A 12,416-nucleotide genomic window follows, 5' to 3' on the forward strand; every position below is an offset into this window, starting at 1 on the left:
TGCGAGGGCTTGGGGCTGAACGAGTCGGGCAAAATGATATGAAGTATTTGACTGAATCAACTGAATTTGTTGAACGTAACGTGCGCTTGTATAATGAAATGGTGGATACTTAAGAATAAGTAATTATGCAACAAAGCTCTAGTTACGGCTATTAAACCCTCGAATTTAAGCATATAAATGTAGTACATCAATATACTACTGAGCAGTGAATTTCGCGTGGGATAGGTTTTTTATTCGGAAAGACGAGTAAATCGTAATTGTGATATTGATCCACGAATTTGCTATAGCTGAGAATTTTGTTGAATGCGCGGTTGCTTCGTGCTATTTCCGTTCACACTGTCTTCATTAAGCTTTCGCTTGTTGATACCAGTGAGCCAACGACTCTTCGCAATCGGATTCTTTTGCTGCTGCGGGTTTGTGGTGTTGCTTGACGATGCGGGCTTGGAGAAGACCAAAGTAGACTCATCTTCAAGCATTGCTTTATTAAATTGTTTAGAATCCTCCTGTTGTTTCTGCAATCTATGTATCATAGACTTAGACATTCGCGCACTGGTATTGGTATTTACTTTAATCTGACCGATTCTTCCCATACCAACACCAGCACTTCTACTCATACCCAATCCAATTTCTTCACCAAAGCTATCCATAACTGTATCTTCTTCTTTACCAAACTCCAATTTATTCTGAGCTTTACGTAACTCAGACATCTGGAATCTCTCTTTCATCTTTCTAAATCTCCTCCCACCTCTCTTTTTTGATTTTTGTTCTATTGGGACTGGTAATGCTTTGTCAGGTACTTGGTCAGGTGGTGTCAATAATTTATCAACCTTTTCTTGTATTTCTTGTAAATATTTTGCACCAATCTCACCATCTGGACTTGACTTGGATAAATCAATTCGGGCAGCAAGAATGACTTTACCACTTATTATTCTCATAACTGATCTTACTATATCCGGAGGAAGGTACTTTACAATATCACAATGATAAAGATATCCAGTTTGTGCAATGGTTCTGGAAGCTACTTTTGTCGTTGAAGATAAGTCTCTCACACCTAAGGATGCTACATTACACGACGGCGTTAAAGCTAGTTGCTTCAAGGACCCAGTTGCAATTAACAATTGTGATGTTGTTATTGGACCTACTATTGCTGACACATTGGGTGCAAGTTTGGATAACTTAGTAGCAATGAAGCCTGATAGCTTTCGTAATATATCATCTAGTTCTAATACAAGTAATCCACATGAAACAATGTTAGTCATATCTGAATCTGATAGAACGAATTGTCTTTCAATTTGTTGCAATGCTGCCATTATAACAACTAGCACTTTTTCATTTGTAATTATTTTCTTCATATCCTGTTCATATGATTTTATATTCTTCAAATCTTGCCTAAATGTTAAAATCAATCTCACATAATCAATAGGATTCATGATCAAAGTTTCCAACTCAGGAAATACCACCTTGTATTGCATTTTAATTAAGGCACAGAAGACATTAATCTCATTGGTTATAATTGTTGACAATTCATTCACACTGAGAATGAATTTATACTCATCCGACAGATCATTTTCATTTGCCAATGAAGATAATAATTCCAAATAATCACTTTCTTGTTCATTAGAAAATTGATCAATCTTTTGTTGAAGCTCTGGAATCAAAGAATAAATTCGAGATAATTTAGTCCAATCTTCGACGTTTTCAATATCTGGAGTACTTAGTATAGTTTGGAATGAATCAGCAATTGCATTTGCCAGAATTATGTCATTTAATTTCTGTTGAAATGATAGTGGCGTCTTGTTTGTATTCTGTATTTCATCATGCTCCCCTTCTTCTTCGTCAACTTGTAATTCTTCATTCAATTCTTCATCCGAGCTTTCAAAGTCAGCCAATAGATCTTTCTCGTAGTCTTCCATTTCTTAATTTGATTCCTGTTGTTTTTATCCTACCTGTGAAATGAAACTGGTGGCAGCAAATCCTCTAATATAACCAGAAAAAATAATACCGAGATGAGGTTTTGGAAAATTCAAAATATTTTCATCTTTTCTTTCCTTATTTCCAAAAATAACTTCAAAACATGTCATTACAAGTGAAAACATCAATCTTAGATAACGCTGACGGCTCAGCTGAATTAATAATAGGAAATTCCAAAGTCATAGTATCAGTATGTGGTCCAATAGAACCAAAACAACGTCAAGAATTACCCAATCAAGCAAGTTTAGAAATCATAGTTAGACCTTCAACTGGGTTATCAACTACCAGAGAGAAACTATTGGAAGATAAATTAAGATCATTATTACAATCAATTATTATCCGTTATAAATATCCTCGTCAATTAATTCAAATTGTTGTACAATTTTTGATTATTGATGAACCTACCGAATATACTTGTAACGAATTAAGTGCTGCTATAAATTGTTGTTATTTTGCACTTATAGACGCTGATATTGCTTTAAATTCCTCATTTGCATCGGTTGTATCTTGTTATAATCTGGGAAACTTGATTAACAATCCTCCTGGAGATGTGTTGGCTACTAGTGATTCGCATCATGTTGTGTGCTTTGATATAGTCGAAGAAAAGGCTAATAAAGTATTACTCTTGGAAAGTCAAGGAGAATTCACAGAGGAAGAATTATTTAACTTCATATCAAAATCAGTAACAGTCGCTGAAGAATTACACACACTTCAACGTAAGTTCATCAAGGAAAAGATAGACAAGGATTACATATGGAAGAATTAGACAGGAAATAGGGATCTAAATAGCTTTGTAATAATATAAACTAAAAGGAACTAATTAACTAACTAACTTTAAAACAAACTCATCTGCAGAAAAAAACTCAGATGTCATAAATTACATACAACTAATACAACGTAGCCAATGGATCCAATCCTCCCAGTCTATAGCTTGATCCTCCTATATTCAATAAATTAACTTCAGCACTTCCAAATTTATTATTTGGATTAGATTTATGTTTAAATGTAAATCCAATAAAATTATTCTGTTGGAATTTCTTACGTTGAGATCCAGCTTTTTCTAACAATTGTTCATTTTGTTCTTGTCTGGCAAATACATCCTTATATTTCATCATCATCTCTTCATCTTCAAAATCATCAAAATAACCAGCATCTTCTTCATTATCCAATTGTGGAGTGAATGGGGGAGTTCGATTACGTAAATTCTCCCAATCCTTAATATCACTAAAATAACTGGTTTGTTGAATCTGTTTGAAGGTTCTTATACGATTTGAGGGTGACGCGATCAATTTAGTCATTAATGACCAAGTACGATCACTAAAGACATATCTACCATCTTTGGCTTGAGGTCTTCTTAAAGCGGTCTTCCAATTCTTTAAATTATAATAAGTTTCATCTTGCTTTGACCCGGAGAAAGGAGGATAACCACATAAAGCTTCAAATAGCATACAACCCAAGGACCAATAATCAATAGTATAATCATAATTCTTACCTTCCAAAACTTCCAAAGCCATATAATCAGGAGATCCAACAATGGAGTTAGCCAAGTTATGATGTCCTTGACTTTGTTTAAAAAGTTTCTGTCTTTCAAGCATTAAACGAGAAGGAAGTTGATAATTATCTAAATCTTGTAAATTTTTCAATTTTAATCTCATCGATTCAATTCTATCATTGGAAACAGTACCTGCAGCCAAACCAAAATCAGTAAGTTTGATATGACCTTTAGAATCAATCAAGAAGTTTTCTGGCTTTAAATCACGATGAGTAAATCCTAATTCATGTAAAGAATTTACGGCACAAAACATTTCACTTATATAGAATCTTGCATGTGGTGGTAGTAAATATCCGGTATTATTTAATAAAGTTCTGAAATCACCCCCCGGTACAAACTCCATAGCAAGGTATACTTTCTCAGGATCTTGGAAAGCGTACAATAGCTTAACAAGCCAATCACTCCTAGTGTTTGTCAAAATATCTCTTTCGGTTAAGACGTGTCTTGTTTCATCTAACTTCACTAATAGCTTTTTGTTTAAAATCTTAAGAGCACATATCTCTCTAGTATCTTTCTTTCTGGCCAAAAAGACTTGTCCATAACCACCTTGTCCTACTTGTGTAATCATTTCAAAATCTTTATGTTTTGGTTTTAATCTTCTTTTCCTCAATAATGCTCGTTCTCTTCCGATGTAATTCTTCCATTCTAATTGTTGTCTTTGGGGATCATTTTGGAAACTAGGATCAGTTAATAATCGATTCTCGACTAAACGCGTTCTTTCCCTTCTACTAATGACATAATCAAACATATCACAATAATAATCCAAAAAATATAATTGGGCAACTGATGTCAATCTCTTTGTTTTGGGACTATTGGCTCTTTTATAAAACTCATCTTGTGATAATTTGAATCTTTGACTTGGAGGAGGCTGCAATTGATTTATGTTTTCTTGGATTGCTTGAATATTTTGCACTTCTTCTTGTTGCTGTTGTTGTTGTTGCTGCTGCTTTTGAATTGTAGCAGGAGTATGTGGAATATGTGTAGCGGGAACGGGTGGAGCTGGTGTTGGTGTATACGGTTGTTGTAATCTTCCACTCTTATAAGGAGTACCAGGATTAGCAGTACCGACGGGTGACCCCTGTAATATGGATTTAGTAGGTGAATTCAAAGGTGTAATATTCTCTTTATTGAACTGATTGAATTGAGTTCTGTTGGGGGATCTATAGCTTGTATCTATGTCCATCATGTTATTACTTGAAATAGAAATATTTTCCATAGAGTGAGAAATATCTGACACATCATGAATGACGTGTTGGTGTTTGGGTGATCTGGTGAAGAAACTAGTCATCTTTTATATCGTCAGTTGTTCTAGACACGGGACTCGTAGTGAAAGTGATTCCAATAATAAAACGGTGGGCGCTTATATGTTGGTTGTAGGTTAATGATCTTCCAGACAAAGAGTTTTTGTTAGTGTGTTTGTGACGCTCCTTTCAAAGTTTTTATTTGGCAGCACAAAATGAGAAACAGGTTTGATCTGGGAATTTATAGGAATTGTACCAATATTTATACTTATAATTTGGATCTAGCTGAAGTTTCCAAAATGAACCAAAATCTCTATGTATAACGATGAACTTTTCAGAAGAACAACAACAAGAAGAAGAAGGATTTAAAAGCTGAAGATCAAATGAAACTATGACAGAAAGAGAAGAAGATATTAAATCATCTAAAAAAGATGAAATTTTGTTTTGATTATTTCTAAAATGAGTTTGTTTACGCTTCATCCTATTTGGGAAATATACCAATCACGTGATGGGTTGCAAAAAAAAATTCTTCATTTCGTGGTACTCATGCTGTTAGAGAAGTAAGTATGGGACTATTAATCCAACAAGACAGGAACGTCGTAGTTGGGAAACAAGATTTTGACAACCCCAAACGCAGTGAAACAGTGTAAGGACCAAAGAGTCACGAGATATCTATATTATTTAGGATTCTATAGAAAGTTCAATGGATCTGCTTTTGATCTGAAAAGACCACGAGCTGTCAGTAGAACGACTATCTTGAAACTGCAAAACTGTCGCTCATTGGAAGTTAGTTCTCTAAACAATGTGTTATAAAAATATAATTCCAAAACTCAATTTCAAGGAGCAATCCGCATCTTTAAATATTTGAAAATTGTCTATTATGATCCTAAGCTGCGAATATGAATTCACACAATTTGATCATCTAATCCATTCATGGGGGACAATCTTAACCAGAGAACTCAGAAGTTCCTTAGGAATGAAATTTAGAAACTGAATAATGATTTGCGGTACCTACGACAGACCAATAACAAATTTTCTTAGTTGTGACTTGCCAGATTCTTTAGAAGAAACTCTTTTTGGAGACGAATATATGGACAAAAGACCTGAGACGATATCATAAAGTCCACCAAAGCTCAAGTCACTAACCGGTGTGCTACCGTTCCCGAATCTTTCAAATGTCGACTACGTGATAGTGTTGAAATAAGGTTCTAGAACAAGTCTCTTAGTTCTTGTTCTTGACTATTATCATCAGTTTCACGAGTTATGAGATGGAATTACATATGTGTTACAGGTATGCCTGACACAAGCAAAATATTTCTATGAATGGAGCATTGTAGTGTGGACTGTGGTGTAGATTACCCGAAAGCGTGTCACTCACCACAACAGTCTATCCTAAGATGTTAACGCGTACAGTTGTGACGTTCCGAGGCAATTCTTAAGCTGTGATGGTCGGTTCAAATTGCGTTGAGCCCCACAACTATTCAAACGAAAATTCGATTATCAACATGAAATTGTTGAATTTAGATAATGAGATCCCAATCTTTCCAACAATGTGCTTTCGATCCATTAGTTGGAGTTGTATAGTGGGGAACGGACTTTGATTTGAAATGGGGCGTTCATTTTAAGCATTTATGCTTCTGTAAAACGCGACTTTTGATTCCTGTCCTACAATACCGTGGCGACTATTGATAGTACATGATGCCCAGTATCTCTAGCAATCACCAAAAGGAATTAATGAAAATTTTGAATTCTGACAAGAAATGTGAAGGGATATCTTGAATTGTTAAACAAGAACTGAAAAATCAATTTACAATTCCTCGTAACATTTCATCTCATTGAAAAAAGTGGGTTCCAAAAGTTATGTTTCTATTTTTGAATTAAGGTTCCTCGGAATATGAATAAGTTCCCCACGGTATCGCCTAAACTCGCAGCAGTTCTGGAGTAAAAATCTTGGCTCTTAAAAAAAATTGCCCCAAAACTATAAAATCGTAAACAAAGTTACGCAAGGCTGAAAACCGTATGCATGTGTAACTATTGGCCAATTCTTATCTGTACAGTTGCTACATGTACAGTAACATGAATTATTGCGAAAATAAATCAACCCTTTCTTGAAAAAATGATTGCAAAACCATAAATCTGGGATCAATGAGGAACTTTTCATCTTTGGGTCTTCGATGATTCAAAGTTTTAGTGGGGCTGTAAGTGACACAATTATAGTCAGGGCTTTTTAGGAATTTGGACAATATGATTATGGTTCGATATTCCCATGTGTCCGTAACGGGCCTTTGTTAATTGTTGCAAACAAAGTGACAAGATGGAAGAAGGAAAAATGTGTAACTTTTCGAATATCCGCAACAACCATAAAATAAGGGCTTAAAATTCTCATTTACAATAAGACAATGGGTGTAATTCGATAAGCAAAAGAAAAGAGACAAAGGATAAGGGGAGAGTTTCATAGTTTAACGCACGCCTATTATGTAAAAAAAAAAAAAAATTCGTGGGGTTGTAATTTAGGCTATATTTTTAAGTCAACCTAAATTCGAAAATCGGGTCCGATAAATCATCAGATATTGCGGGCTCTGTTTGATTCAACCTTTCACAATTCAACAGCAAGATTGGGGATGAATCTCTTTCCAAACCATTCCCTCGTCAACATTTAAAAACTTACTGATATTACTGGTCCTGGTGGTCGTCTCACTTGGCGACCGTCTTGACCTATGAGATATTGTAGGACTTTTTTGCAAGTATAACCTTAATACCCAAGAAATCTATCAGGGACCTACAACGATAAGAAAAAAAATTGTGTGGAGAAATCTCTGTCAAATATAAAAAATAAATAATAAAAAAGTGTCGTGAATGTCTGCCGACACTTTTTTCTTTCTTGATTTTTTTTTTTTGGTTTTGTTTTCTGGCCTGCGTTGCAAAAACTCTTATAATGTCTGGTGAATATACTGAAAAAGTAACTGTACGTCCTTTTGAGGGAAAAGAGTAAACAAACTTCGTGTATTTCAGCCTTATGATACTTTAAAAACCCCAGACGCACTTAACAGGACAGACTATCCAAACCATCTCAGATATCCCTTTACTTTACTGTTACGTGTTTGCTGTCATGGGGTGGCTGTTGGAAAATGGATTTAAAAACATTTTGAAAGAAATTTGTCAGGCGTTATTATTAAGGATTGGTCTCCCCACAAAAAAGGTGATAAGTTCGAAAACAATAATCTCGCAATAAAAATATTCTCAAACAAAGGAAGAATCGGTTCATACACTTCATAAATTTATTTTGTTTTTTACAACTTTACACGACTTGTTTCGGTCTCGGAGTTGCTTTTTAGAGCCGACTTCTCCATTTTCACTGTCCCATTCATTTCCGCACCAAAGTCTAGATGCAGGATCTTTGGATTGTCTTTCAAGGGTGAATCTTTGAAAGATTGAAAAATAACGGATTTTGCAAATCCAGAGATCGTTTAGTTAGTAAGCCCCCCCTTTGCGGAACTATGAGAGAGATGTGTTCCAGGGTAGTTATAGAATTTAAAGTTAAGAATCTATTGGAAGAATGACTGGTTATTTATAAATGACCAAGGGATGTGTATAACAATCTATTACATGTTTTTAAGTTTCTTCATAAAACATGGATTCATGCATAAATTAATAAAATTTATTTCGGAGTTTTTTTTTTCTTTCTTACAAAGACTCGTAAAACAAGAAAATAAATTATTCTCCTTTCAAACGATGTTTTTTTTCTGCTCCCAGACAACAAAAAAAATAAAATTTTTATTGTGAAGAAGAAAAAAAGGAATTGTGAAAAAAAAAAGTATCTCAAGTGGGGCCTTCAATAAAAAAAAAATGTCTGGATGAAAAAAATAAAATCATCCAACAAAATGACTTGGATTAAAAATAAATCTCGTTAGTTAGAATGAATCATGGTTAGTTGCCAGACATTTTCTGAGAATTGATGATGGATCAGGCGAGATCTGAGAATTAGACATTGGAAATTTCAATAATGCCGTGCTATCAAGTCTCTGCTGATGACTGACTAATGTAGCTCTCATGATGTCAGAGTCAGATGAGAAAAAAGTTTCAGTTGTCTGTTAGACCTGCAGTTTCTAAGCTCCCTCAAATATGCTGTTGCACAAAAGACCACAGAATAGAAATCTGTTGTATATACAGGAGATTGGAGCGGACTCCCCCGCACCTAATTGATGCCCCGACACTTTTTTTTCAAAGAAAGCCTAATGAATTATTTTTTAACGGAGAAATAAATCTTTTCCTATGCCAAATTTTTTTCAAAGCCTGATTCTTTTTTTTTTTGGGAAAAATTTTGTGTCTGATTGCATTGTTGTTGTCGTTTCTTAACTTTTTTTCATTTTGTGTCTGCATTTGCAATAAATCCTTTTTTTTTATGTTTAGTTTAAAAAAAAAAGTTGTTGCAATATAAAACCATCATCATATTTCCCTAAAATTCTACAATTATGTTTTAATATGACTTTTTTATTTCTTCTTTTTTTCTTTACCGAACCTCAACATAAAAAGGAAAATCAAATCTTTTTTTAATAATAATATTAATATTTTACTTTTAACAAATCCCTTTTTTTTGTCTGTCTAATTTTAAATTCAAAGAATAATTAATTAATAATGTCTGCTGATTTAGAAAATCAACAACCACAAGATCATACTTTGATCATTGAAAATAACGGTGCTACTCAACCACATGACCCATCTCACCCAGTCACCAAGGTTCATACTGATGGTGATTATGTTCAATTTGGTAATGAACGTTATTTACGTTCTGAATTAGTTGAAGCTTTTGGTGGTACTTTAAACCCAGGTTTAGCTCCACCACCAAAACATGACTTTGCTAACCCAGCTCCATTAGGTTTATCTGCTTTTGCTTTAACTACTTTTGTCTTATCATTAATTAACTGTGAAGCTCGTGGTGTTACTATTCCAAACATTGTTGTTGGTTTAGCTTTCTTCTACGGTGGTGCTGCTCAATTATTAGCTGGTATGTTTGAAATTGCTGTTGGTAACACTTTTGGTGGTGTCGCTTTAAGTTCTTATGGTGGTTTCTGGGGTGCTTGGGCTGCTATTAATGTTCCATCCTTTGGTATTTTGGCTGCTTATGAAGGTGAACCTGAACAATTAAGATATGCTTTAGGTATTTTCTTGGTTGGTTGGTTTATCTTTACCTTTTTCATGATGTTGATGACTGTTAAATCTACTGTTGCTTTCTTCGGAGTATTTTTCTTTTTACAACTTACATTTTTACTTTTGGCTATTTCTGAATTTAAGAATTCTGTTCCATGTAAGAAGGCTGGTGGTGTTTTAGGTTTGATTACTGCTTTCTTGGCTTGGTACAATGCTTACGCTGGTATTGCCAACCCACAAAACAGTTATATCAATATTAAGGCTATTCCATTACCAGATTTACAAGATAGATCAAAGTAAATTTATTAATGATTTTTTCATTTTTAAAAAAGGATATGTGTGTTAATATGAGAAGATGATGATGATGGTGGTTTATTTTATTTATTTTGGTCTAAGCATGAGAGTAGTCTATTTAATCCTGGTGATTGGTAATACTTGAAGATAATACTAAAATTGATAAAATAAGATCACTGCAACGTAACATTTTATATGTTGCAACAAAGGTTTTTTTTTTATTCATTTTATGAACAAGGTTCCCGGTCCCTCCCTAAACAATTTTTTTTATCTTACAATTTATAATACATTTTAATTAATGTGTTTAATCTGTCCCCCCCCCCTTTTTTTTATTTATTTATTTTTTTATATTTTTATAGTAGTAATAGTAATGGTTTTTTTTTAATAATTGTCTGTCTGTCTGATTGTAGAAGTTGTGGTTGTATTACCAGTCGTATTCAGGGACTGGTTCAACTGGTGAGTTAAGATGAAATCTCGCTTAAAATTGTTCTTCCGTCAAATTGCGAAAAATGCAAAATGTCAGTCTGTGGTAATCCGATCAACGGTTTTACCACATTTGACAGAGGCAACTGTTGCAACCAATTTTGTTACGTTGCATTAAAGAGTTAATAATCTAGGCTAGTCTGGTGATGACATGCAATAAGTTTATGAGTTAACGAATATGGCCATATACATATGCTGCCCGCCTGGTATTCCTTACGTATTGAACCCTTCACTTCCTGCGTTCTTGATTAAGATTACAAACGTACACGTATTTGGGATATGTCATGTAATAATCCGAGATCGGGTTGTGGATAATACGTGTGTTTATTCCGAGTAAACGTATGAATATAACCTGGTGAGAAAAAGGCTTATCAAAAATTCTGTTGATCTCAACGATCATCTAATAAAGAACGTTGGAAAACTTTTCCTAGTACGGAAAGCACACGACCAATACAGCAACCTATCCGTTACATGTTACTGCAACGGGAGAGCTAATAAGCCTTGGGAAATATTATTCCCTATTTTTCAACAGCAAGTAGCTGTCAGACTTATAAACCGAAATTATGAGATTATAACACAAATATGAAATCCGAAATCCAAAATCCAATTTCGCAACACAACACTGTAAGATACCAAGCACTTATAAAATCGGTATATCATAGACCAAAAACATAGAGTCAGATCTCTCATACAAGTTTTAACTATTCGCATCTACATTTATGCCGATGTCATACAAAGGCGTTTGTGACACAAATGAATTTTTTGACACATGATGAAAGCCATGTTCCAAGTTCATAGTATTTCGGCATTCAACACCGAGAAATCGCCTTTGTGATATTGCTCAGCTTTGTTACAAATAATGTAAATCCGCAAATTCTTTATAATTATGTAAAATAGAATTGCCCCAAATAATGTATATAATGTGTGTATTAAAATATCAACTTCTACTAGACTATGTAAATCACCATCTTCTAATCAAATATCACTTTAATCTTATCATAGATATCATTCTTATTTTGATCAACATTAATAATTGTTTTAATAAACATTCTTAAATCTTTATTTAAATTCATAAAATTTATACCTAAATCATCACTACATAAAAATAATAAATCTGGTTTTAAATTCTTTAACATTTGTAAATATCCTTGAACATTTGAACATTTTAATAATTTAAAATTTGGTGGTATATTAATATCTAAATCTTTTTCACTTAAATTTGGTGGAATTATAAATATCATATTTTCCAGATTAATTAATATTTCATTCAAAGGAATATTCAGGGATAAGAAAGTTGATGATAATGTTATTGCTATTGATTTATTGGAATATTGTTTGGATATCAAATATTTAATCTCTTCATCTCTTATTGAAGACTGCTCTTCTTGGCTTCCTTCTTCTTGTTGTTGTTCACCAACAACGGGGACCTTATTACTACACATATGAAATATGGGGTGCCGGTATTAAGAAGTTGCTACAACTGCTGATATCCATATTTTCGGATTTCTTTGTGTCCTTCTTGCCATATTCATGCTTTGATTGATTGTATATATACTATTGGTTTTAACTGATCGTGTTCTCTGCCTTTGAGTAAAAGTGTCTTTAAGAAAGTGGCTGTTGTAGAATTTCAACCTCAAATTACGGGATCTATATTTAAAAATTACACTTGAGGGTCTTGTGTATATTCCTGAATAACCTGAAAGTTTGATATATTGATTAATCGATGT

At 33.7% G+C, this 12,416-nt stretch overlaps 5 protein-coding genes across 5 annotated transcripts; 2 read left to right on the plus strand and 3 right to left on the minus strand. All coding sequences in view use genetic code 12, as the record gives it.

The window, feature by feature from the left end:
* Positions 1 to 281: 281 nt before the first annotated feature.
* J8A68_005047 (U4/U6-U5 snRNP complex subunit) lies at positions 282 to 1,913 on the minus strand (the record flags this gene model as incomplete). Its single annotated transcript, XM_049409071.1, has 1 exon — positions 282 to 1,913. The coding sequence occupies one exon, from the start codon at positions 1,911 to 1,913 to the stop codon at positions 282 to 284; it is 1,632 nt and encodes a 543-aa protein (XP_049261702.1).
* Positions 1,914 to 2,074: 161 nt separating this feature from the next.
* J8A68_005048 (exosome non-catalytic core subunit) lies at positions 2,075 to 2,737 on the plus strand (the record flags this gene model as incomplete). The annotated part of the gene is made up of 1 exon (XM_049409072.1): positions 2,075 to 2,737. The coding sequence occupies one exon, from the start codon at positions 2,075 to 2,077 to the stop codon at positions 2,735 to 2,737; it is 663 nt and encodes a 220-aa protein (XP_049261703.1).
* Positions 2,738 to 2,858: 121 nt separating this feature from the next.
* Positions 2,859 to 4,709, minus strand: DBF2 (serine/threonine-protein kinase; the record flags this gene model as incomplete). The annotated part of the gene is made up of 1 exon (XM_049409073.1): positions 2,859 to 4,709. The coding sequence occupies one exon, from the start codon at positions 4,707 to 4,709 to the stop codon at positions 2,859 to 2,861; it is 1,851 nt and encodes a 616-aa protein (XP_049261704.1).
* A 4,690-nt stretch (positions 4,710 to 9,399) lies between these two features.
* On the plus strand, positions 9,400 to 10,212 carry FRP3 (putative ammonium permease; the record flags this gene model as incomplete). The annotated part of the gene is made up of 1 exon (XM_049409074.1): positions 9,400 to 10,212. The coding sequence occupies one exon, from the start codon at positions 9,400 to 9,402 to the stop codon at positions 10,210 to 10,212; it is 813 nt and encodes a 270-aa protein (XP_049261705.1).
* A 1,448-nt stretch (positions 10,213 to 11,660) lies between these two features.
* PEX22 (Pex22p) lies at positions 11,661 to 12,131 on the minus strand (the record flags this gene model as incomplete). The annotated part of the gene is made up of 1 exon (XM_049409075.1): positions 11,661 to 12,131. One exon carries the CDS (start codon positions 12,129 to 12,131, stop codon positions 11,661 to 11,663), a length of 471 nt encoding a protein of 156 aa, XP_049261706.1.
* Positions 12,132 to 12,416: the final 285 nt, after the last annotated feature.

Source organism: Hemisphaericaspora subhashii (assembly GCF_019202705.1).
Source record: "Hemisphaericaspora subhashii strain CBS 10753 chromosome Unknown scaffold30, whole genome shotgun sequence".
Classification (NCBI taxonomy): domain Eukaryota; kingdom Fungi; phylum Ascomycota; class Pichiomycetes; order Serinales; family Debaryomycetaceae; genus Hemisphaericaspora; species Hemisphaericaspora subhashii.